Consider the following 22,822-nt stretch of genomic DNA (forward strand, 5'->3'; position numbering starts at 1 on the left):
ACAGCAGTTTATGATTAGCCAAGGCCATGATGTTGTTCTCTTTTCAAAGAGGCTCAAGGCCTTTTTCTATAATTGAAGGTGAGCAGATTTTTGATAACTATATAGGAAGAATAAGTAAGAATAAGTATATAGATTTTGCTTTTAACAGCTACCAAGAGATACCTATAAGCCCAGAACAAGCAAGTTTCTGCCGCATAGAAACTTGTAAAGGCCATGGGTAAATCAAACTCCATGGGTTTTCAGTATCTTGTTGAGAAGTTTCCAATATAAACACTGCAAAAATGAAGGAAGGGATATTTATAGGGCCACAGATCAAGTCTGTTTTGAAGGATGATGTTTTCAAACAATCTCTCTCAGCAGCTGAGCTAGAAGCTTGGCATGCTTTCAAGTGGCTGTGTGAAAATTTCCTGGGCAACTATCAGTGTCCTGCATACTGTACAAGGAAGGAGTTCAAAATCTGCTTGATTCATACCAGAAACTTGGTTGTCGCATGTCATTAAAAAGACATTTCTTGCACTCACATCTAGAATTCTTCCCAGAAAATATTGGTATGGTGAGTGACAAACAAGGAGAATGTTTTCACCAGGACATTCAGTTAATGGAGCACTGCTACCAAGGTTTCTGGAATGAAAGTATGATGGTTGACTACTGCTGGATGCTGTACCATGACAATCCAGACAAAGAGTACACAAGAAAATCATACTCTAAGCATTTCTGAAGAAACAATGGTACCTGACTGACACCGTTAAGTGGATCTATACCACAGTGTGCCTTATTTTACTCCACAGTAAAGATGTATTAACATTCACTTCAATGAGGCTTACATTTTAGTACAAAATACATGCATGTACAATGTTATGTATAATAGTACTCATAACTCAGTAACTGTACGTGTTAGGGAAAAACAGATCTGAAATCTGCTCTAAAAACTGATTTAGAAAAGTTTGCTTTGGTTTCTGATGATTATCAAAACTAATTTTTTGTTGACCTGTGTAATGTTTGTTTCTCATAATGGTAACTATTTTGGGATGTGCACCAGTCCTTAATGCAGCAAAGCTCCCTCACAGCATAAGGCTTCCATCTCCATGCTTGATGGCTGGCATGTTGTTCGTTGGCTTGCAAGCCTTACTCCTTTTTTCCTCTAAACATAGAAATTGTCATTATGGCCAAACAGTTTGATCTTGAATCCAGGTGCTTGCCTAATATCTTCGGATTTTACCATTATGACTAGCAAAGAGGCAGTGAGTTTGATGTAAGACGATAAGATACATCCCCTTGTAGGCCCCAATTAGGCTAACTGGCTATCAGATACTAAGGCTATGTACACAAAAGCACTGTTCTGCATTATGGTCGTTTTTTGTGGATCTGTCAGGGCTGATCCATGAATGACTTTGGACAGCTGCTGTACACACATAAGATTCTTGTCCAATATTAGCCCTGAAGCAATATTCAGACGAGAATCATCTGACGTGTGTACATAGGCTAACTCCTCCTCCCACTGACAGACAGTAGGGGGAACTCCTCTCCCCCAATACTGGCTGTTGGGAGAATTCTTCCACACACAGGCACTAGCAATGGTGGTGGTGGGGGATTTCTCCTCCCACCTACACTATAAAAGTTTTTTTCCTTTGACATGGATACTGTAAGCTGGATTGTTTCACGGTGACATAAGTGCTATGCCTGGACATTTTTACCTGTCACTGACCAGGGGTTCCTGCTTTTTTTTATTAACGATTGCTATGCAAGGCCCCCCTTTTAGCCACAGTTTATGACATGAGTAGGGGATAGGGTTCCCAGTGTAAGTGACCGCAAATGATTAGGTGGGTATTCCAAGTTTCATAGACCACCATTTATTGTGGTGGGGGGAATACTAACTGCCATTTACTAGCAATACTTGGATCTGGTAATGGGGGTGCAGGCGGAGCTGAGCTTTATATATTTGCAGATGGCATTTAATGTCCATAGGCACTTCATGTGTCCTGTTTTATTAAGTGTGTGTGTGTGTGTGTGTGTGAAAGATCAGTTTTAAGATTTAGGAATATTAAACAGATAAAGTTAGTAAAATTCTCTCTTTACTTTTAGAGTGCACTTATTAGCTGCGTCAACAGAAATGAAAGTAAGTATGCATTTTCTTTCTAATATATTGTTTTTTTTTAACTATGCTTATCATTTGTTTGCAGCTAATGTAGAGAAAATAAAATATATTTTCTATTTCTATAGTATAGAATAATATCTATAATAAAAAATAATTTCCAAGCCCTCTATTGAAGGGGCCACCAAAACATAATTTCTAACCTTAGAGAGGGTTAGAATCTTTGTCATGTTCCAAATTTCTCTGTTCCAGGACATTTTTTATGTAACGATTCAAATGTTGTTTGATTTTTCCCCTTATTTTTTGATCCTTCTGGAAATAATCACCTGGATAAAAAAATAAGGTGAAAAAAGACCTTGAATGCTTTTATTAAGCCTACGATCTGCCAAAACACCCAAATCTTTTTCCATTTTTGACAAAAATGTATCTGACCAAATGAATCCTCGTAGATAGTATGAACCATGCATGTTGTTGGCCTCTAAGTGCATAGCTTCACTATTAATATTTAAATTATTAATATTATTATGTTACTTGCCACTTTGCCTCCCAATCAAACAGTGCATCCAGGTGATCTTGTAGATTATAAACATATGTATTGATTTTATTCAACTAAATAGTTTGGTGTCATTTGCAAACACTGAAATGTCACTTTTAATGCCAAACTCTAGATGATTTATAAAGATTTTTAACAGTAATAATCCTAAGAACAACAAAATAAATACAATAAAAACATAACATGTCTAACATAAAGAAGAAACTTTTAAGTATTGTTACAATTGTTTTCACTTGATGCGCATATCAGTTCACTTCTTCAGGAGTTTAATTTGAGACCTAAGTTTTACCTCAGTGAAAAAGAAAACAGTCAACATAATTTGTGACTGTACATGTTTTTACAAAAAGAATAAAAAAATACAAAAATTAAAAATTTTATAATTCCTACCAATACAACAAATCAGAAGGTCTTGTGCAATTCTTTCATTTTGGGCAATGGCACACACACAGAGGAAGACAGCAGAGGGGGCGCCCACCAGGGAACACGATCGTTCTGCAAGAATATTATGTGATGTTCCAATAATATCATAAACTTCCAGTTAGCACTCTGACCATTCCCAATTACATTTTAACATTGAAAAATATTAGAAAGACTGAATTTGCTAAATATTCTTTTCTACCACATATTCTCAAATAACAATAGATATTTAGTAAAGTGACATGTCCCCTTTACCATTTAGGCATGTAGTAGAATGTCACCCTTACAGATAGGGTCAACAGGCCAAAAAACAAAAAAACACCATTAGTATCTGTTAAACTTACCTGAGAGTTGCAAACTACTCATTGCTCAAGGAACTCCTAGCAACCTCTGAAGGAACCCCGGGGGGTTCATTGGAATTCTGGTCAAGAAACACTTCTCTAGCCTGTATATTATTCAAATGAACCCAGAGCATCATTTCTACATTTCCCAATATCAGATCTATCCTAGATAATGAGCTATATGTTTTCAAATAGCACGTGTATTACCTTTTTAATTGTTGACTTGCCATAAATCATACAATCCCACTTCCATACACAAATACATTCCCCAAGTTATGCAGTACACAATATCATCTAAAGTTCTGTTTATAAAATTTGTAACTAGACAGGGATTTATTGCAGAAAGAGACAAGCAATATCCCTACTAAAGTAAAACATACTTACCTGCCTGATCGCCATCCTCTTCTGTCAAAAATCACTGAGCTGCTCATACCCAGCAAGACCTGGCTTCCCAAGTGGCTGCCAAGCCTTACTAAATTCCCATGCATCTGCACAGAAGTAAAGTCATCCCAACCTGAGCAATCAAGATGACTGAAGATCAAAACCAGGAGGAGAAGAAAATAGTGGCACCTATGATCAAATGGCACCATGTTGGTGTATTTGAATAAATGCGATCAGGTAGGTAAGATTATTTTATTGCAGAAGGGATATTTCCTGTCACTTCTGCAATAAAGAACCTGCCTAGATAGAAATTTTTAGTTCCACCTTCAAGAAAACATGAGAAGAATGACCAAGGTGTACTTGAAGTATGTAATTAAAACATTTCTGTTCTTGTTACTTTGTTTTTTTTATGTTTTCCTTTATTTTCAAGCATGCATTGAAAAAGCTAGGTCATTTGCCTATTAGATTTGAAAACTAGTGCAAAGGTATTGTAGGGCTGACAAACTTACCAAGCAGCACAACTTTTGAATTTTGTTTAGTAATCACAATTTCTAAAAGGAACAATATAATTTAATAGGCAACAGTAGCATTATTTTGTCTTAAGATGTCACAAATAAATCTATGGAATGTCTTTTATATAACGTTATCAAATCAACTAATTTTGAGCTCATGCTTTTTCTTTTTAGTGGGATCTGTGTGCTGCAGCTATGCCGGCCGAAATACCAACTGCCGCGAGTACTGTCAAGCCATATTTCGAACAGATTCATCACCAGGGCCATCACAGATCAAAGCAGTGGAAAACTTCTGTGCTTCCATCAGCCCTCAGTTAGTGCAATGTGTTAACAACTACACTCAGTCTTATCCAATGAGAAACCCTGTTGACAGTAAGTTGGTCTTTCCTTTCTTTTTTATAACTTTTTAAATTTATTTTTGTTCTTTAACAAACAAATTAAACAAAACACTTCAAATCCCAGCACAACAGGTAGGTACATATAAAACCATAAAGTGCATCAAAAAACATATACACACCTCAAATATAACAATAAACAGTACAGAAACATACTCCTGAAGACATACAGCTTATAAATTCTGAGGAAATCCTTCCAATAAAACTAGGTGCTAAATTTCAGGTGCTCAAATTTTTAAACCACTGGGTAACTGAGGGACAGGTATTCGATCTCCAATTTGTTGGAATGCAAAGTTTTGCTGTATTCAGCAAGTGGCTCACCACTGATGTTTTATGAAAGCGGAGAGAGAGGGGGCTATGATGGAGCAGAAAAAATGAGGGATCCTCAGGCAAAGGGTAGTCGGTGAATTTCCGTACAATATCTTTGACCTTGCTCCAGAAGGGTTGCAGGATCAGGCATGACCAAAAAATGTGTAGAAGCGTACCTTCTCCTACTTCACACCGCCAACATTTGTCTGATACTGCGGGAAAGAATCTATGTAGCTAAACAGGAGTGCGGTACCATCTGGACAGGATTTTGTAATTAAGCTCCTGAAACCTACTACTAACAGAGGTGTGGTGGGTAGGCCAGATCACCTTCTGTCGCTGCTCTGCATCCAGTGTAAGATTAAGCTCTCTTTACCACGTTACCATATAAGGGGGAGGGTTATCATTAGGTGGGGAATTGAGCATAGCATATAGATTCCAAAGAACATGTCTGTCTGTTCCCGTACCCGAATATAACACTTCAAATGGAGTGAGCCGCCTGCCAAACTCATTGCTCTGTGGTAAGGAGTGCAGAAAATGAGCCACTTGTCTCGCTCTCCAAAATCCAATGGGCCTTGATTCCCCCAAGCAAGCCAGATCTGACAACCGCATCCATGAGTCGCCCTGAAGAAAGATCACTGCCCTATAATATCCCAAGTCCTTAAGATTAGCAAAAAGAGTGTCGGCAAACAGATTTTCCAGCACCAGATATAGTGGGGAAGGGGACGGAGCTACGTGGGGGAGGGGGAACAGTTTGGAGCACACCTTCAAGGTGGTGCCTATCAATGGATGTTGTCTAAGCTTCCCAGTTAAGTTGCTTGCAAACTATGGAGCCGAGGATAAGCTTTGACCTCCGGCCAACTGTTCTAGCCCCACCCATTGCTTAGAGAGGCCATGTCTGGCCCAATCTACTGCCCTCACTAAGTGGGCAGCCATGTAATAATTATATATATTAGGGACCCCCAAACCACCCACTGTTTTGGGTTGGAATAGTAGGTTGCGATTCAACTAGGGTCTACAATTGCCCCAGATATATTGAAAGAATGCTGTATTTGTCTTGTTAAAAAATGACCTGGGTATCCAAAATCGGTAGGGGCTGGAATAGGTAAAAACACCTAGGCAGTACATTCATTTTGAGCACTTGTATTCTTCCAAACCATGATATAGTCAGCCCTCTCCATTTCACCAAATCTGAGATCACCCGCTGAAGGAGGGGGGAGAAATTCAAGTTAAAAATTTCTGATAATTTTATTGCTAGAAAGACTCCCAAATATCGGAGGTTTCCCGAGGCCCATTTAAACGAGTAGTACCTTCTAATTTTAATCTAAAGTCAAAATGACTATGAAAGGGGAGAGTGGGCAACCCTGACAAGTACCATTTGATATTGGAAAGTATTCTGAGATTGCACCATTAACCCTAACTGCTGCCGACAGGAGTAGATAGATCTAATCCAAGCCAACATTTTCGGTCCCAATCCAATATGTAATAGGGTTTGATCCATAAACATCCAATCCACTCTGTCAAAAGCCTTCTCTGCATCTGTTGAAAGCAGGACTACAGGTGAAGAGTACATGGAGGCCAGATGGATCCAGTTAAGGGCCTTAATTGTATTGTCCCTAGCTTCTCTCAGTGGAACAGGCCCACTTGATCAGTGTGGATCAGTATTCTGATGACCTTTTGCAACCTGAAAGCTAGAATTTTAGTGAACAGTTTCAGGTCCTGGTTATGAAGAGAAATAAGTCTGTAACTGGGATACTTCGCCTGGTCCTTACCCTCTTTTGAAATGACTGTGATGTGTGCCCTCAAAAAATCTGGAAACATAGCGCCCCTCCTGAGATAGCATTAAAAGTATTTACCATATGGGGTACCAGTATCTCCCCAAACCGCCTGTAGTAAGGTAAAGAGAAACCTTCTGGTCCTGGAGTCTTACCCGGAGGAGTACATGCAATTGCTGGGGCACAACTGCAAAACTGCATTTGTTCCCATATTCATAGTAGGATCATCTGCAGCGTGCTAGCTTTGGCCTTATCAAGGCACAGAGTCGATAATTGAGACTTCAGAGAGATCAACTTATGGGTCAGTTCCGTCGTGGGGTCTCTCTTATGCACTTTTTCTAGTTCCCTGATACTAGTGAGTAAGTTCAAAATTTCTTGCTGCCTAGCCTTCTTAAGTCTAGCTCCGTGTTTATTAAGATGGCCCCTAATGACAGCCCTGTGGGCTTCTCAGACTATTACGGGACTACTGTTCTGTTTGATGTTTTCGGCAAAGTAATTAAATTATCTCTTTCAGTCTCTTTTGTCACCACCAAATCCTTTAGGAGGTTTTCGTTAAGTTTCCAGTTCCAAAACTTAGGCCAAGTTTTCATGAGCCGGATATCTAGGAGCACTGGGGAGTGATCAGAAAGAAACATTTCCCCAATCTTACAACCTTTAATTCTATGCAGGTCAGCTTGTCTTACCCAGAAATGATCATTTCTGGAATAAGTCAGGTGAGGGTGTGAAAAGAATGTATAGTCCTATTTACTGGGGTTAATAATGCGCCAGGCATCTAGGTGTTAGGCAGGCATTTCCTGAGCCATTTACCCCCTCTGAGAGTACCTCTTGAACCAGCCCTGGTGGAGTCCACTGGTGGGGCTCCCTCTCCAGCTACATTTACACCCAGTAAAACCAATATGAACACAGGGGCACTGGCAAATATACAGCTTGTGTCTCTGGGGGTGGGGGATTGGCTAGATCCCCTCACTCACAGCACTGAAATAGCAAAAAGACATATGTAAACTGTAGGCATGGGCATAAACATTAGGAAACTTCCAATATAAACATATCATTAGGAGACATATCATACAAAGCATCAAGGCATTAAAGTGTAGAAAACCGGGTCAACAGACCCATCTGCATATGGACAAAAACCATACAGTAGGCCAGTGGGTGAGAAAAAAAAGAAGAAAAAAAAAAAACCCAACAAGTAAAAATTCCAAAAATATTTGCAGTTGGTAAGGTCTCACCCATCTTGTCGCAGTCAGCGGCGAGCATCTGGGATAAGAGTTGCCATGGGTTCACTGGCGGATTAGGGACTTTGGGAAGCAAGATTGACCAATCTGGAATATCAATCTTTGTGAGATTAAAGGTATCCAAAATATCAGGAAGGTCATCCAAAGATCTTAACGTAGCTGAGCGACCGTTCCTAAATGCCACCAGTTGGAAGGGGAACCCCTACCTATAGCGGATATTTTGAGCTTGCAGTACTTCCAGTGAAGGCCTTGGGGATCTGTGCTGCGCTAAAGTGCGGTGTGATAAATCCATCACCTGGGTGTTGTTGAAGAGGATGTTATCCTGGTCCGGGGCACGTCTCATGATCTCATCTTTGACTTTGTTGGCATGAAGGCGGCAGATCACATCTCTCGGGCGTCTTGGGTCTGGCGATTTTGGGCCAATGGCTCTGTGTATGCCGTCCATTTCCAGAGGCGGGTCCTTAGACTTCTCCAGTATAGCATTGAATATGGCCAAAGCAGCACCATAAAGATCCTTAGTTTGAACCGACTCTGGCAGACCCCTGATCCGTACATTATTATGCCTACTTCTATTTTCCATATCATCCTGGTGAACAAAGAGCTGCTCCAATAAAGGGGATTGGTCCTTTAAGGTAGAGGCATGGTTGGATACATGGGACCTAAGGTCATCAGTGGCCTTTTCTGCATCCTCAATACGCTGTGTCATATCATGTTTAAGAGTGGCAATTTCTGAGCGGAGAGCGTCCACCAAACTTTTCTTAAAGTTCCCAAAGTAAACAATAGTGGGTATATTGTGCAGGTAGGGGCCACTATGCCACTCTGAGCCTTGTTGAGCTGGAGAGGGGCTTTGATAGAGCTGGGGAGGCCTGTCAGAGATAGCAGGGGAAGGAGCAGGATGCAGGAAGCTCACCTTATGATCTGGAGCTGCCATCTTGTCCTGGAGCCTTCCTGGGCTATGAGCCTGATGAGCAGGAGAATCTGTCATGGGTCCTGATAAATTGGCCACCTGTCCTCCAAAGGCTTTGGGTAACTCAGGGAACTCTTCCTCTCTTTTCCAGCTCCCTCTGCTCCGTGTCTCCATGTGCAGGGGAGAGGGAGTGACCACGTGCAGGGCCGGGCGCCATCTTGCCCCCATTCCTCCTTTGTCTCTCCAGCGGTGTGGCTGGAAAATACTGGCCAATATTCCGTGCACAGGACCCGCCGGGTGTAGCAGCGGTGTCCCGCTGGTGTTTCCTGCCCATTGATGCAGAGTTGCAGTAGAACAAGCCGGTGCTGCCTGAGTTAGAACGTAGCCGGTGCGGAAGCGGTATCTCTGCGCTGCCTACCCGCGCAACGGCTTAGCCACACCCCCGGTCTTTCCTTTACCTAAATGTCAGCTCTACAAATTGTTTTGATATACTTTATAATGTCCTACCCTGAGTACAGTAATCCTTTTGCAGGCACAATATACCAACTAGGCGAATTTAAATTTATTGTGACACAAGACTTATGAAAGTGGCACAGGGCATTTGTAATTTCAAATTTCATTACTATTACTATTAATATTATTAAACAAGATTTATATTAAGACATATATTCAACATATTACGCATCGCTGTACGATAAATAGGGGTTGCAAATGACAGACAGATACAGACAGTGACACAGGAGGAGGAAAGGACTCTGCCTCAAAGAGCTTACAATCTAGAAGGTAGGGGGAGTAACACACAATAGGAGGGGAGATATGGAGTGGTGGGAGGAAGTTTGAAAAAAGTGCTCTTTTAGTGTTCAATTAGTCGTTATTGAAACGTTTTTGTTGTAATAATTACAGAACAAATAAACTTAGAAGGGGAAAGGAATGTACATGAAACAAAAAAAAAAAAATACAATAAAAAAATAAAATTAGAATGGGAAAAAGAACTAGATAGGTTGTCCAGTACCAGTCTAATAAAACAAGTCGAAATAGACACATCAATGTTGTACCAGCATGACATAATAGGCAGTTAGCGTTGGATATTATAGAGTGGATGTTGTAACCAAATATCCCATTTACCAAGAAAATTTTCATATGATGTGTTCACTATGGCTAATAGTTTCTCATATGCACAACAGAGATTTAAATCAGGAATCACATCTATATGATTTGGGATAAGAGTATCTTTCCACAATCTGGTAATGTGTACTTTTGCTAACAAAAGTATATGGCTAACAATTGTCCTAACTGTGTTTGGGAACTGTTCGATATTTAAATGTAAAAGTGCTAACTCTTTAGAGGGTGAAATGTGTGTAAGAATTTGAAAGTGAACCAATTGCTCCAAAATTTCCCCAGCAACAGGCAGAATGATTAGCAAAAAAATGTTGATAATTCATAAGGAGTGAGATACCAATGATTACACAATATGCTGATAAAGATCCCAATGATTCTCACATCTGGTGGCTTTGTAAGTGTCCCTAAGGGATCTAGACCAAGAATAGGAGTAAATTTGTTTATCAAGCTCTTTGAACGATTTTTGCATATTAGTAGAAAAAGATAATTCCACATTTTTCCTAAGTATACTGTAGAATTTTTATATAGTTTTCCGTTGTGTAGGCGTTTGTTGAAAACATGTGCTTAATGTTGCATCTATGTGATTTTCTGCTTTTAGTGGAGTCATTTTATTAAAATGTTTAATTCTCAAGTAGGTGAAATATTCATTGTTTGTCAATTATACCATCTTTTTAATGAAGAAAAAGATTTAAGAATATTTGTGGTAAATATAACTCTTCAAGGATACGGCAAGATACCCAATGTGATAAAACAAGTTGCGGAACAAACACTTCTGGAATTGGAAGGTCAGGATAAATTGTTAAACGCGGATGTGTCCTTGGTAGTGACAAGGCAGAGACTGACCATATTTTAAATGTAGCTTGGATAGTGGGATATTGAGAAATTGACAAGTTAAGTCCCAATTTATTAGCTATAAGTAGTTGCTTCATGTCAGAGGTTGAGAATATGTGTTTTTCCATCTGTGCCCACAGTTTGTGTGGAGAGGGATGCCACTAATAAAATATTTGGGACAATCCTGAGGCAGCGTAATTATGTTGTAAATTTGGAATCCACATTCCACTATATGTCTTGTGGCGAGTAAGTATTTTCAAAGCACATCTTGGGCTTTTATTATTCCAAATAAAAGACATGATTGCATTCTGTAAAGATATTAGGTACTTTGGTAATGGTATCACAATAGTGTAAAAAAAATATAAAATTTTTCGCAACATTACATTTTAACAGTCTCCACTCTTCTTGCCATGGTTAATTCTGTTCTTTTATATTGGTCCAGTTCTCTAGGCAATATTGTTATTAGATTAGAAAAGTTAGCCTGAAACAAGTGTGCAGTATGAGTTGGAATAAGGATTCTCAAAACTTTTTAGCTTTGGTTTCCTAAATGTTTGGAAATGAAGATTTAATTTAAGATATGCTAGTTTAAGATATGCTGGTATGTGAATAACTAGTAGTTGAGATTTGAAAGCATTAACTTTATAGTAGGAAACCTCACTAAAAGAATCTAGAATATCTTGGATATCATGAATTTTGATACCTTTAACATTAGTACTAGTACGTATGTACCCTGCTAGGGGTTCTGGAAGTAATACAAAAATTACTGGAGATAGAGGGCATCACTGAAGAGTACCATTTGTAATTGAGAAAGCTGATAAGATAGCCCCTGAGAGAGTAAAGAGACATGATGGCAGTTTTAATAAAACCTGTAAAACCAAATTTGTCTAAAACCATAGACAGATAGCCCCAGTGTACTCTGTCAAACGCCTTTGTCTGTGTCAAATGAAAGAAGCAGAGAAGGCTGTCTGAGGAGCTCAGCATGTCTTAAGGTGTTAACCAGACGTCTAGTACCATCAGGAGCTTGTCTATGCTTTACAAACCCCACCTGGTCAGGATTGACCAGAGTGGGAATTATATCTTCCCACCTCTATGCCAGTAGCTTAGCAAAGATCTTCACATCAGTGTTCAAGAGGGAGACGGGTCTATAACTGCTGGTGTTCTTTGTATCCTTACCTAACTTAGATATCGTGACTATACCCTGCCTAAAGTTTTTTTTTCAGGAAAAGAACACAGAGTAGCATCCAAATCAAAGATCTCCTTTAAATGCGGTAGTAGTTGGGAATTAAAACATTTATAATATTCGTTCGGGAAAACCATCTGCTCCTGGAGATTTGCCATTAGGTAGTAATTTGATTGTATCTCCGGATTCATAAAAGGAGCTGATAGAGCTTCAATTTGCAAAGGGGATAGAGAAGGCAATTGTACCCTATCAAGAAATGAGCTTATTTTTTCTGCATTTGGTTAGAATGTTGATTCATCGGAGGATAAATTATATAATGAGTGGTAGTAATTACGAAATGCATTAGCTATAGTTTTAGAATTAGTACATCATTTCTGTGAATTTGGGTCAATTAGAGACATGATTTTTGATTTGTTCTCTGTGCTTCAAAGCGGTTGGCCAAATAAGTACCCGCTTTGTTATTTAGAGGATATTGCTGGGCTTTGAATTTTTGGTGGGATTTTTCCAAAATTAAATAAAAGGGGAGATCTCAATTGGAGTCTGTCTTTTAATAAAGCGTTTGTTAATGACTGGGATGGGAACTTTTTATTTTGAGCCTCATTTATTTTAATACAGGTAAGGAGATCTGTGCTTTGTTTCAGCCTCTGCTTACTTTCATATGAACAAATTGTTATGCAAATCCCCCGGATAAATGCCTTATGGGCATTTCACAACATAAAGCGATTAGTGTCCTCCTGATCATTGATGTCAAAGAACAGCCGCTGCACTTCTTCAATCTGTTGTGCAACATTTGGTTGAGCCATCATGTAGGTGTTTAATTTCCAGAGACAGTCGAGAGAGATGAAAGAATCAGTGTATTCAATGCAGACTGGTGCTTGATCCAACCAGGATTCCAATAGATGATGAAGTGATGTTTTGTATTGACCAAATATCAGTCAAAAAATAGTCTATCCTGGAGAAGAATGAGTAAGAAATAGAAAAATATGGGTAATCTCTTTCTGACCTCTGATGGCATCTCCAGATATCATAGAGATCATTAGATGAAAAAAAAAATTTGCCAATTGAGGAAGTGTACGTTTAGGTATGGATGTAGAGTCCATACCATAAACAGCAGTTGCATTCAGGTTGCCTCCCTAAAATTTATGAACCATGATGTATTGATGCAACTTTATTTAATAATTTTTTGAGAAAAGGACGTTGTTTTCGAGTTTGGTGCGTAGACGTTAACCAAAGTGAAGGTGATATTATTTATTTGACATATTAGGATGATAAAGCGTCCACGAGGGTTAGCGATGTGGTTTATCTTTTCTTTACATCTGCATTAGCCTTATATATAAGGAAATCTGCGTGGATTCCAAACAGGTTGTTTCCTCTACGCAAAGTGCGATTCTTGCACGAAAATAACATCTGCATTATGTGATTGAGCTTCCTTTAAAAACGATGAGGGTTTAAAGGGGTTATTTAGTCCCCGGACATTAATAGACTGGAAGTTGATCCCCATAATTATGGATTAGAAAGTCACTTAATAATCGGTGGTGGATACAGCATTTGTCAATATTTAGTTTAAACCTTGATGCATGTTGGTAAAAGAGGACTGGTATTCAAGAACAGAAAAAAAAAGATATAAAAAAGAATAAACAAACAAGTCAAAATATCCTGAAAAAAAATTCAGGTAAATGGGCAGAGAAACTCTGCTCGGGTAACTTCTTGAGGGGTGAGAAACAATACGGAGCACCACAATCTTTGTGACCCCAAATGACATATAACTTTGAGCCAGTTAAACCCATACAGAGATTAGAAAAAAAACACACAGAAAGAACAGTTCATGTCCATTCCGTTTCCACACGTCTGAGATATGTAGCTTGGCATTGAGGGGAAGATTCTATATGAATTCCGAGAATAACTTCATACCTGCTTCCAAAGTTGACACCGGGAAAGTTTTCCCCATTTGGGATTTGATCAATTTCGTTGGGAAACCCCATTTGTATGGGATTTTGTGTTCTCTTAGAGCAGGGGTGTCAAACTCAAATACACAGAGGTCGGAAATTAAAAACATAGACCAAGTCGCCAAACTTGAAATTTATTGAAAAAATTGAGGACGTTTTTCCTTCTCATTGGATATAAAACATTTTCATATGGAAACAAAGAGGTTTTGCTTAACATTCAATCTGGAACAAGCCTATAATAGAGAAAGAAAAAAAGAATTTTTTTTTAGATTTTTTTGCATGATAAAAAAAAATAAAAAGACCACAAAAGGCTATGCAGAAGGTAAGTCTTTTGGATTTTGTTTATCCTGGAGTGTGAAAAAACTTTCACTTTGGTGTAAGCTACATGGTTGTCAGTAGTATAGTAGTCTTGCTTCTTCTGTTTGTTTTTTCTAATTGTTTTACTTTGCCAGAGAATGCAATGTGAAACCAAATAAATTGCTGCATTTGCATTCTCTGGCACAATTCTCTGGCTTACCTGTCAGTATAAACTCTGCGGGGTCCACGCATAGGCTGCTGTTCAATAGACAAAGAATAGAGTGATGCCGCTACTACAAATCCTGGCATTACCTGCGTCTATAAAATGCGTGGCCAAGCATAGGTAGGATGGCCGCTGATCTATAGACGGGAATGATGCCGGGAATTGTAGTAGAGCATCACTCCCGTCTACAGAACAGCAGCCTAATATCAATTGCAGCTGGCCTGCTGTTATTACAGATTGCAGTAGTGGCGGGCCAGCTGCAATTCATATTAAAAATTCCTTTGGGGGCCAAAAAAAGGTTGTTGCGGGCCAGAGTTTCACACCCCTGCCTTAGAGCCTTGGTAGGAGGTAGGAAATTTTTCCTTACTTGAAGTGTAGCCTGAGAAAGGTCTGAAAAAAAGTTCGATTTTCTTAAATATTTCAGGTAATAAAGGTGGTTTCCTTGCTGTAGACATCAATTTTTCTTTCACATGGAAGAAATGCATGCAAGCCAGCACATTTCTTGGGGTATCAGACGGAAGAAAATTCGGTTTAGGAATTCTATACGTTCTGTTATATAAAAGATCATAACCTGAGGCTATAGGTAATAGGTGTTTAAGCTAGGCCTTAAGATACCCTGGTAATTCTGATTGGGAGACTGACTTTGCTATGCCTTTAAATTTTATTTCTCTGAGAATGATCTTCTAGATGAGTTATTTTTTGTTTGATTTAATGCAGGTCAGAGTTATGCTCCTGGTGTGCAGGAGCTGGTGCAGAGCCCTCGGACTAAGCGGCCATCTAGGGTGCTGGCCAGACATGCCCCTCTTGAGTGCACTTTTAAATGAGCAGAAGTTAGGAGCAAGCCGAACAGGATGAGGCAGACCATTCCAGAGAGTCAGGGCAGCTCTAGAAACGTCTTTGAGCTGTGCATGTGATGAGGTTATGGGGTAAGAAGTCAGTAGTAGGTCATTGGAGGAGCCAAGAGAGCTGCTCTGGGAGTAGTTTTTTTACCAGGTCAGAAAGGTAAGTGGGACAAGAACTGTGGAGAGATTTGAAGGCAGAGCACAGGAGCTTGAATTTGTTTCCAAGGTGAATTGGAAGCCAATGAAGAGAACGACAAAGAGGAACAGCAGGAGAGGAGTGGTGGGAAGGATGAATAAGTCTGGCTGCTGTATTCATAATAGATTGTAGAGGAGAGAGTTGAGTTAATGAAATACCAGAGAGAAGGATGTTACAGTAGTTCAGGAAAGAGATGATAAGACCGTGTACAAGAGTTTGGTGGTCTCTGGGGACAGGTAGGGGCAGATTTTGGAAATGTTGTGCAGGTGAAAGTGACAGGACCTGGAAATGTTCTGAATATGAAGGGTAAATGAGAGGACAGACTGGTAGGTGACACCAAGACAACATGCTTGAGGAGAAGGACAAGTAACGTTTGAGGGGGGGGGAGATGAGTTCTGTATTATCCAGGTTGAGTTTCAGGAATCGGTCAGACATCCATGATGAGATGGCTGACAGGCAGCATGAAACCTTATCCAGGACTGAGGGAGACAAGTCAGGTGGACAGATAGATTTGAGTATCATCAGCATACAGATGGTACTGAAAAACAAAGGAAGCTATAAGACTACTGATAGATGAGGTGTACAGCGAAAAGAGAACCGGTCCAAACACTGACCCATGGGGAATATCAACAGGGAGGAGAGCGGGTGAGGACGAATTACCATTGAAAGAAACTTGAAAGGAGCGGTAAGACAGGTATAAAGCAAACCAAGAGTGAGCAGTGTCACTGATACCAATGAAATGCATGATTTGGATTAGAAGGGGGTGATCAACAGTTTCAAAAGCAGAGGAAAGATCTAGGAGAAAGAGGAGGAAAAATTTGCCTTGTGACTTAGCTCTGATGAGGTCGTTGGTCACTTTGGTGAGGGCTGTTTTGAATGGAATAGAATGGGCTGTTTGAACTACTAGGTATTTTTTTTTAACTTTTAGAACAAAATGTAAGAATTTAACAAAATACTTTTAGCGTCACATTTAACAATTTAAATGGTAGAAAAAGGAACAGTCCATAGTTTGTTTTACATACTCTTCAGTGGATATGTATAGTATATCTCTTGAGGCCAGTTGTCTTAACAAATAAATATTACCAAGCTAATAAAGACATATTATATACACTTTTCAAGCAGCTTGTGTCTCCTACGTTTCCTCTATTCCAGTCTGCTTTACTCTCTTTGGTAGTCACCACCCAATAGTGTGGAAAGTCAATGTACCACCTGTACACCTTGGTTTCTATCTCTAATGCTTCAGGACTAAGCAGGGAGTAAGGAAAAGTCAGAGGTAAAGGAGAGGCAGGCTTCTAAAGAGGTAAATGTACTAGCCCTTGTATTTCAGTGGATTTTCAGTTTACAGTAAGGGGCTCTTTAATTTTGAAAAAAGAAGCACTGGTGGACCTAAACTGCAAGGAACTCACTTGTTCAATAAAATTTAACTAACCTTATCATGAGACTTTCACAGTTTTACTAGCACCCCTGAATTTATTTTAGCACATTTTTTACATTAGAAGCTGCAGCAAGTCCAGTGTCATTTCCTGATTAGAGTATATGCAGCATCATCTAGCTTTTTATCCTTCCTAGCCTTTCACTCCCCGGCCCACCTTTTATATTATTTTTAGTTCAATAAAGTGTAGTGGCTCAACGTCTAATGTGGTTGTTATGTGGTCTGCAACTGCAGCCTAGTTCGGAATGTCCACTCCTCTAGACAGACATGGACTTTAATTGTTAATGGTCACTTTAATGTTCAAGGAAATCCTCGTAAGAGCTTAGGACTTTTCTGAGGAGTACTGAGAAAGGGTTCAGTGATGTTTGCATAAAGTTTACTTAGTCTTAAGATATGCAATAAAAAAGAAACATTCTTTTAAACATTTATTTAGCATAAATATTAAGGGCAAAGAGAAGAACCAGAAAGTATTTTAATAAGTATAAACTTTGCCTTTTATAAACAAACATGTGACTTAACATACCTGTGCCAACATGTCCTGTAGACATGTAGCATTTTTTTTTACCTTGGTTTCACCTGGTAGAAAAGTATTATGTAGGAACTAGTTTACTGACTGAATAAAAAATGTGCATATTACTAAATGTATAAAATATACTATAAATATTTTTTTAAAAATTACATTAAAATACAAAATGTTTAGAGTATCGGTTTGCGTTTAGTGCTCATACAGCAATTTTCTTTCCGTTTTTGAATGTTATGTCTTCCCGTGCTTCCAGGAAAAAAAATGTATAATCACCTGCAAATTACATGATGCAAGAATGGATTACTGAACAGAAAAGAGACCAATGTCTCATTATTAGTAGAGAAGATAAATAAAATATAGCAGGGAGGTTAATTTCATAATCTAAATGATACTAAATTCATATACTCTTCAGATTGTGTCATCAAGATGCTTAAAAACAGAATCCAGAAGCTAGAACCTGCGTTAGAAAAACACAGCGTTTATTGTTTCCAACTGCCTACTACAGAGCTAGGCATCTGGAAAAGTGATAGCTTTTGCAAATACCTGCAAGGGCTTAAACAGACATTTTTAGATGTTTTTAAAGGCTGCATTTTTTTATCATTAGCTTTATTTAAACAGGAAGGTGTGCTGGTGACAGTAAAGGGAATGAATATACTCTTTTTACTGCCAGTATTCATTTCCAGGGTGTTGGTGGGCAGAAATCTGCTGACTCACTTAATAAAGAGGCTTCTAGGTATCCCATAAGCTCCCCCCCCCTCAGACCACCATTACACCAAACCCTGGCCTGCAAATGCACCTGACTGCTTTTGGTTTTTCATCTGGCCCACCGATGCACCTGGCTGCCTTTCTAACCACATCTGGGCTAGCAATGCACCTGGCTGCCTTTCTATCCACACCAAGGCTACCAATTTGATCTGGCTGCCTTTCCAACTACATCAGGCTTGCTGCTCTTTGCTTTGCATCTAGCCAACCAATGCACCCTGCTTCCCTTTGTTCCTCATCTGGGCTACCAATGAACCTGGCTGTCCTTTGCTTCTCATCTAATCAACCAATGTACCTGACTGCTCCTTGTTCCTCATTTGGGCTACCAATGCACCTGGCTGCCTTATTATTATTAACAATAAACAGCATTATTATAGTGCCAACATATTACGCAGCGCTGCCAGTTTTTTAACCACATCTGGGCTAACAATGCTCCTGGCTACTCTTTGCACCTTATCCAGCCTACCACTGCACCTGGATGCCCTTTGTTCCTTATTTGGGTTACCAATGCACCTGGGGGCCAAATTAATATTATTAAAAATAATAATAATATTAATAAACAGTATTTATATTGTGCCAACATATTACGCAGCGTTTCTAACCACATCTTGGCTAGCAGTGCTCCTGGCCACCCCTTGCTTCTCATCCAGCCTACCAATGCACTAGGCTGCCCTTTGCTTCTCATCTAGCCACCAATGTACCAGGCTGCTCTTTGTTTCTTATCTAGACTACAAATGCACCTGGCTTCCCTTTGCGCTTCATTTCTCCTATCAGAGCACCTGGCTGCCCTTTGTTCCCCATCTGGGCTGCCAATGCACCAGGCTGCCCTTTGTTCCTTATCTAGGCTACCCATACACCTGGCTGCTCTATGTTCCTCATCTGGGCTACGAATGCAATGTCCTTGGAGCAAAACTAGTATATCTGACTCCAAATAATCCTTGCTAGTACACCAAAGGACTAAACCCCAAAAATTATGATGACCCACTAACCCTTTTGTTGAAGCCAAGCTTCCATTGCTTCCTTCTCTGTTGAGAAGAAATGATCCATAATATCCATCCCTGCTTTCATCTTTGCATTTGAGGTGTCTGATTTGTCTCACACCTCATGATGGAAAGGTTAGAAAAATCAGCTCTGCTGTGTCCAGGGGTGCACCAGTTGTTGTCACCTAGGACTACTTCCTGTCCTGAGCACTGAGGAACACATTTCAAGCATCAAAAACGTCTGGAAAAACCTCTAACAAGGACCTAAAAATGCTTGTCATGATTTTTTAGAGAAGTTGTAACCTTTTTCCATTGAAGAAGCATCTTGATCACTGCAAAATAATGCTGCCTTCTCCTGCTGCACACACAATAACCAGACTCAATAATTCCAATCGTATCTACTTTTTTTTACATAATTTTTGTAGTGTTAAAAACACCACAAAACATCTGATTTTACTGAACAAGTAAGAAGTGTCTTTAAATTGTGTATTTTTTTTCATCCAAGATACACAAATGATACATAAATCTTAAGTCTTCAGCTTTTATAACATTTGAGCAAGTATTTCAACCCAGTTTCTCGGTTTGAAAACTTTTACTAAACTAAGGATATAAACCACAGTATAATTTTTACAGCTCTAACAGTGTATCTAAGTCCTTATTTCATTTGCATAGATACAACAGTGTTCTATTTCTAAACATTATTTTAAATGAGAAGAGTTGGTAAGTTTTTAACTTTTATTAACTGTTATTTCAAAGAAACCCCCTTTACAACATGTATCTTGCTTCACTTTTGTTAATCTTTTACTTTTGTTATTCAGGGAACATTTTATATAATTATTCTAGCAGTTTGAATTTTAAATGCTTTTTACTGTTGCAAAAATAAATTTTAGCAAAAAAAAATATATGCAGGTATGTGTTTATTTTTATATCAAAATAAAACATTTTTTTTTAATTGTAAGTAGTATAATTTCCTACATTTGAGACTATATTAGCCTATTGGAATCAATGAAAAAGGAGCTTAGACTTAGAAAAAAAGCAGAACAAGGAGTCAGTCAGTCAGTTGAGCTGCAGTGCAAAGTACGTGCTGATTGGAGGGAATTGCCAGGAGTTTTAGATAATTTAGCTTATCATTTCAGGAGAGAGGGGTTGAATAAAGCCTATATGTGCTACTTAATGGCTACTGTATGTACTGATTACATTCTGGTGTCTTTTCCCATCAGACAGAGCAGTTCTGTGCAGTAGAGTTGTGTAAATAGACTAGGATGAACAATCATACAAATTCCTTTGTAAGTAAAACTGTTTCCCTATAGATGCGTCTAGCTGCATTAAATTAAAAAAAATTACACTTGCCTTTATCTACTATTTTCATATAGAGTAAAAATTTTGGTGATTGGTCTGCTTTATATCTAGAAGGTATTCTGCCGTGGTAAATTGAAGTAATACAGATAAAACATTATTATTTCACACCCCATTGAAAATTTAGTTTTATTTGTAAAGCTTTGGTGTCCTTACCAACAGGCTTTCTCAAACCAGTAAAGTAAACACAGATAAAAAAAAAAAAAAAAACAATTCCAAAAAAAAAAAAAGAAGTACTTTGGCTTTCAATATAATTTTTTATTTTGTCGTCCTTCCCCTCAAGTTTAACCCAAATTAATTATTGTTGATACATGTTATCTCTAGGCTATTAATTACTAAAGATATAGGTCAAAAGTTACTTCACAATAGATCTTTTATTTCTTTAGAAATAAGAGATACAGTGGTAGAAATTATATGTGGATAAAACTGGTGTTAAAACCATTCTTACAAATACTTTTGACAGTTGGCCACAATGCACTGAACAAGAAATGTAAAGGAATTTGAATGGCCGTCGGCGAATGTGACAGAATATTTTTTTTTTAAATATTCCTCTTAAACTCAGTCAGTTGAGATTTCATTTACATTTTTTTTAGATCTTATCAATATTCAATCATTCAATAGTCTATCATACTGATACCCTGTATTATGATTAACTCTCTGCTCCTCCACCGGACTTGCCCTGGATTTCCTGTCTCACCTTGCTACTTCTGCTGCATTGCCTTTTCTGCTATTCGCTATTTTCTTTATTGACCTTTGGCAATGGAATTACAGACTACTTTTTAATGTTCACTGTCTTCAAACCTTATCTACCTTCATACTCAAGCTAGGTACACACGTGCAATAATTGTCATTAGAAAATGAATGACTAACGATTATGCACGATTATTTTGAACGATTGTATTGTGCACAATTCTGTATATGCTGTAACGATACGATCGTTCAAATATAATCCATCAATAATATACACACGCTAGATATGATCGTTTGAACAATGCAAGAAAATACATGTAAAGGGGAAAGTGTACTGCAGAACCATCCACGATCCCAGAACGACCATACACACAATAGATAGTGAACGATTGTCCCCCAGTCAGTTGTTTCCAGCGACAATTTTCGTTCATCAATGTTGTTGTGCACTTTTTTTTATTAACCATTACCGGAGGAACGGTCATAAGTCGTTCGTTTCCAGCGATAATTATTGCACGTGTGTATGCAGCTTAACTCTGGTACTGTTCCTGAACACACCCCTGTCTCTCTCCTGCATAACTACATCTTCCTATGTACTGAACCCAAGGTGCTAATCATTGTGGACTCACTTGTTGCCACAGCTATCGGTCTCTAAACCTGTTCCCAGATCGTGACAGAATATTCTGACAAAAATAATGGAGGCTGCTGTAGCTGCTGCTATTGCCCCCATTGGCTGCAAAAGTTTGTGGTTTCTCATTAAGAACAGTTTTCTGAGTTGGGGACCAGAGCTAATATCGAGGATTTCTAAATCAATGCTGTATATACTTTTAGCTGCAATCTGCTGCTTTTAAAAGAAAAAAGTACTGTTTATAATGATTCTTCAGATTAAGGAAGCCTTAGCTTGGGCCTTCCCTTTAGTGGAGCAGGACAGTGCAAACCTGAATGATTATGATGCTTTTGTTGTGCAATGAATCAAGTTTTTGATGACCCAACCGTTGTGCTACTGCCAAAGCCAAACTGCATAGTTTTTGGCAAGGTATATGCCCTGTCATGAATATAGCTACAAAAGAAGTCAATTCACCCGAGGACTTGCTGAAAAAGTTAAAAGTGAACTTGCCAGAGTAGAAACTATTGACCTTTAAACTTTCATTCAATTACGTATCCAAATTGACCAGATACTTTCTGAAAAGAGAAATGAGAGACTAGGATTAATATGAAATAATGGAACCATGTGCTTTTCTTTTAGCCACCCAGCACATAAAGTTGCTAAAGTCCATTGAGAGTTAATCTGCAGTTCCACAGCGATCCCGGGGCACTAGAGGTTAATTATCCTCTAGTGCCCGGGCATTACAAACAGGAGGATTCCCAGGGCTGCAAGGCAATATTCCTGTTTGCGATCTCCGGGCACTAGAGGTTAATTAACCCCCAGTGCCCCGGGATCACAGTGGTTTCTCAGAGCTGCAATCATTCTTGCAGCCCTGGGAATCCTAAATAGAGCTCGGTAACCATGGGAACTGAACTGCAAGTGAACTCT

General features: G+C 38.9%; 1 protein-coding gene across 3 annotated transcripts in view; it reads left to right on the forward strand.

Annotated features, from left to right (window-relative positions):
• The window catches only part of RECK (reversion inducing cysteine rich protein with kazal motifs), a 205,584-nt gene that overhangs the window by 90,158 nt on the left and 92,604 nt on the right, over nt 1-22,822 (forward strand). For all 3 annotated transcript variants that reach the window (XM_072411954.1, XM_072411955.1, XM_072411953.1), the window contains exons 7-8: nt 2,083-2,116; nt 4,471-4,668. In XM_072411954.1, the coding sequence (XP_072268055.1) occupies nt 2,083-2,116; nt 4,471-4,668 (232 nt within the window). The remainder of the gene's footprint in view (nt 1-2,082; nt 2,117-4,470; nt 4,669-22,822) is intronic.

This window comes from Pyxicephalus adspersus, chromosome 5 (assembly GCF_032062135.1).
Source record: "Pyxicephalus adspersus chromosome 5, UCB_Pads_2.0, whole genome shotgun sequence".
NCBI lineage: Eukaryota > Metazoa > Chordata > Amphibia > Anura > Pyxicephalidae > Pyxicephalus > Pyxicephalus adspersus.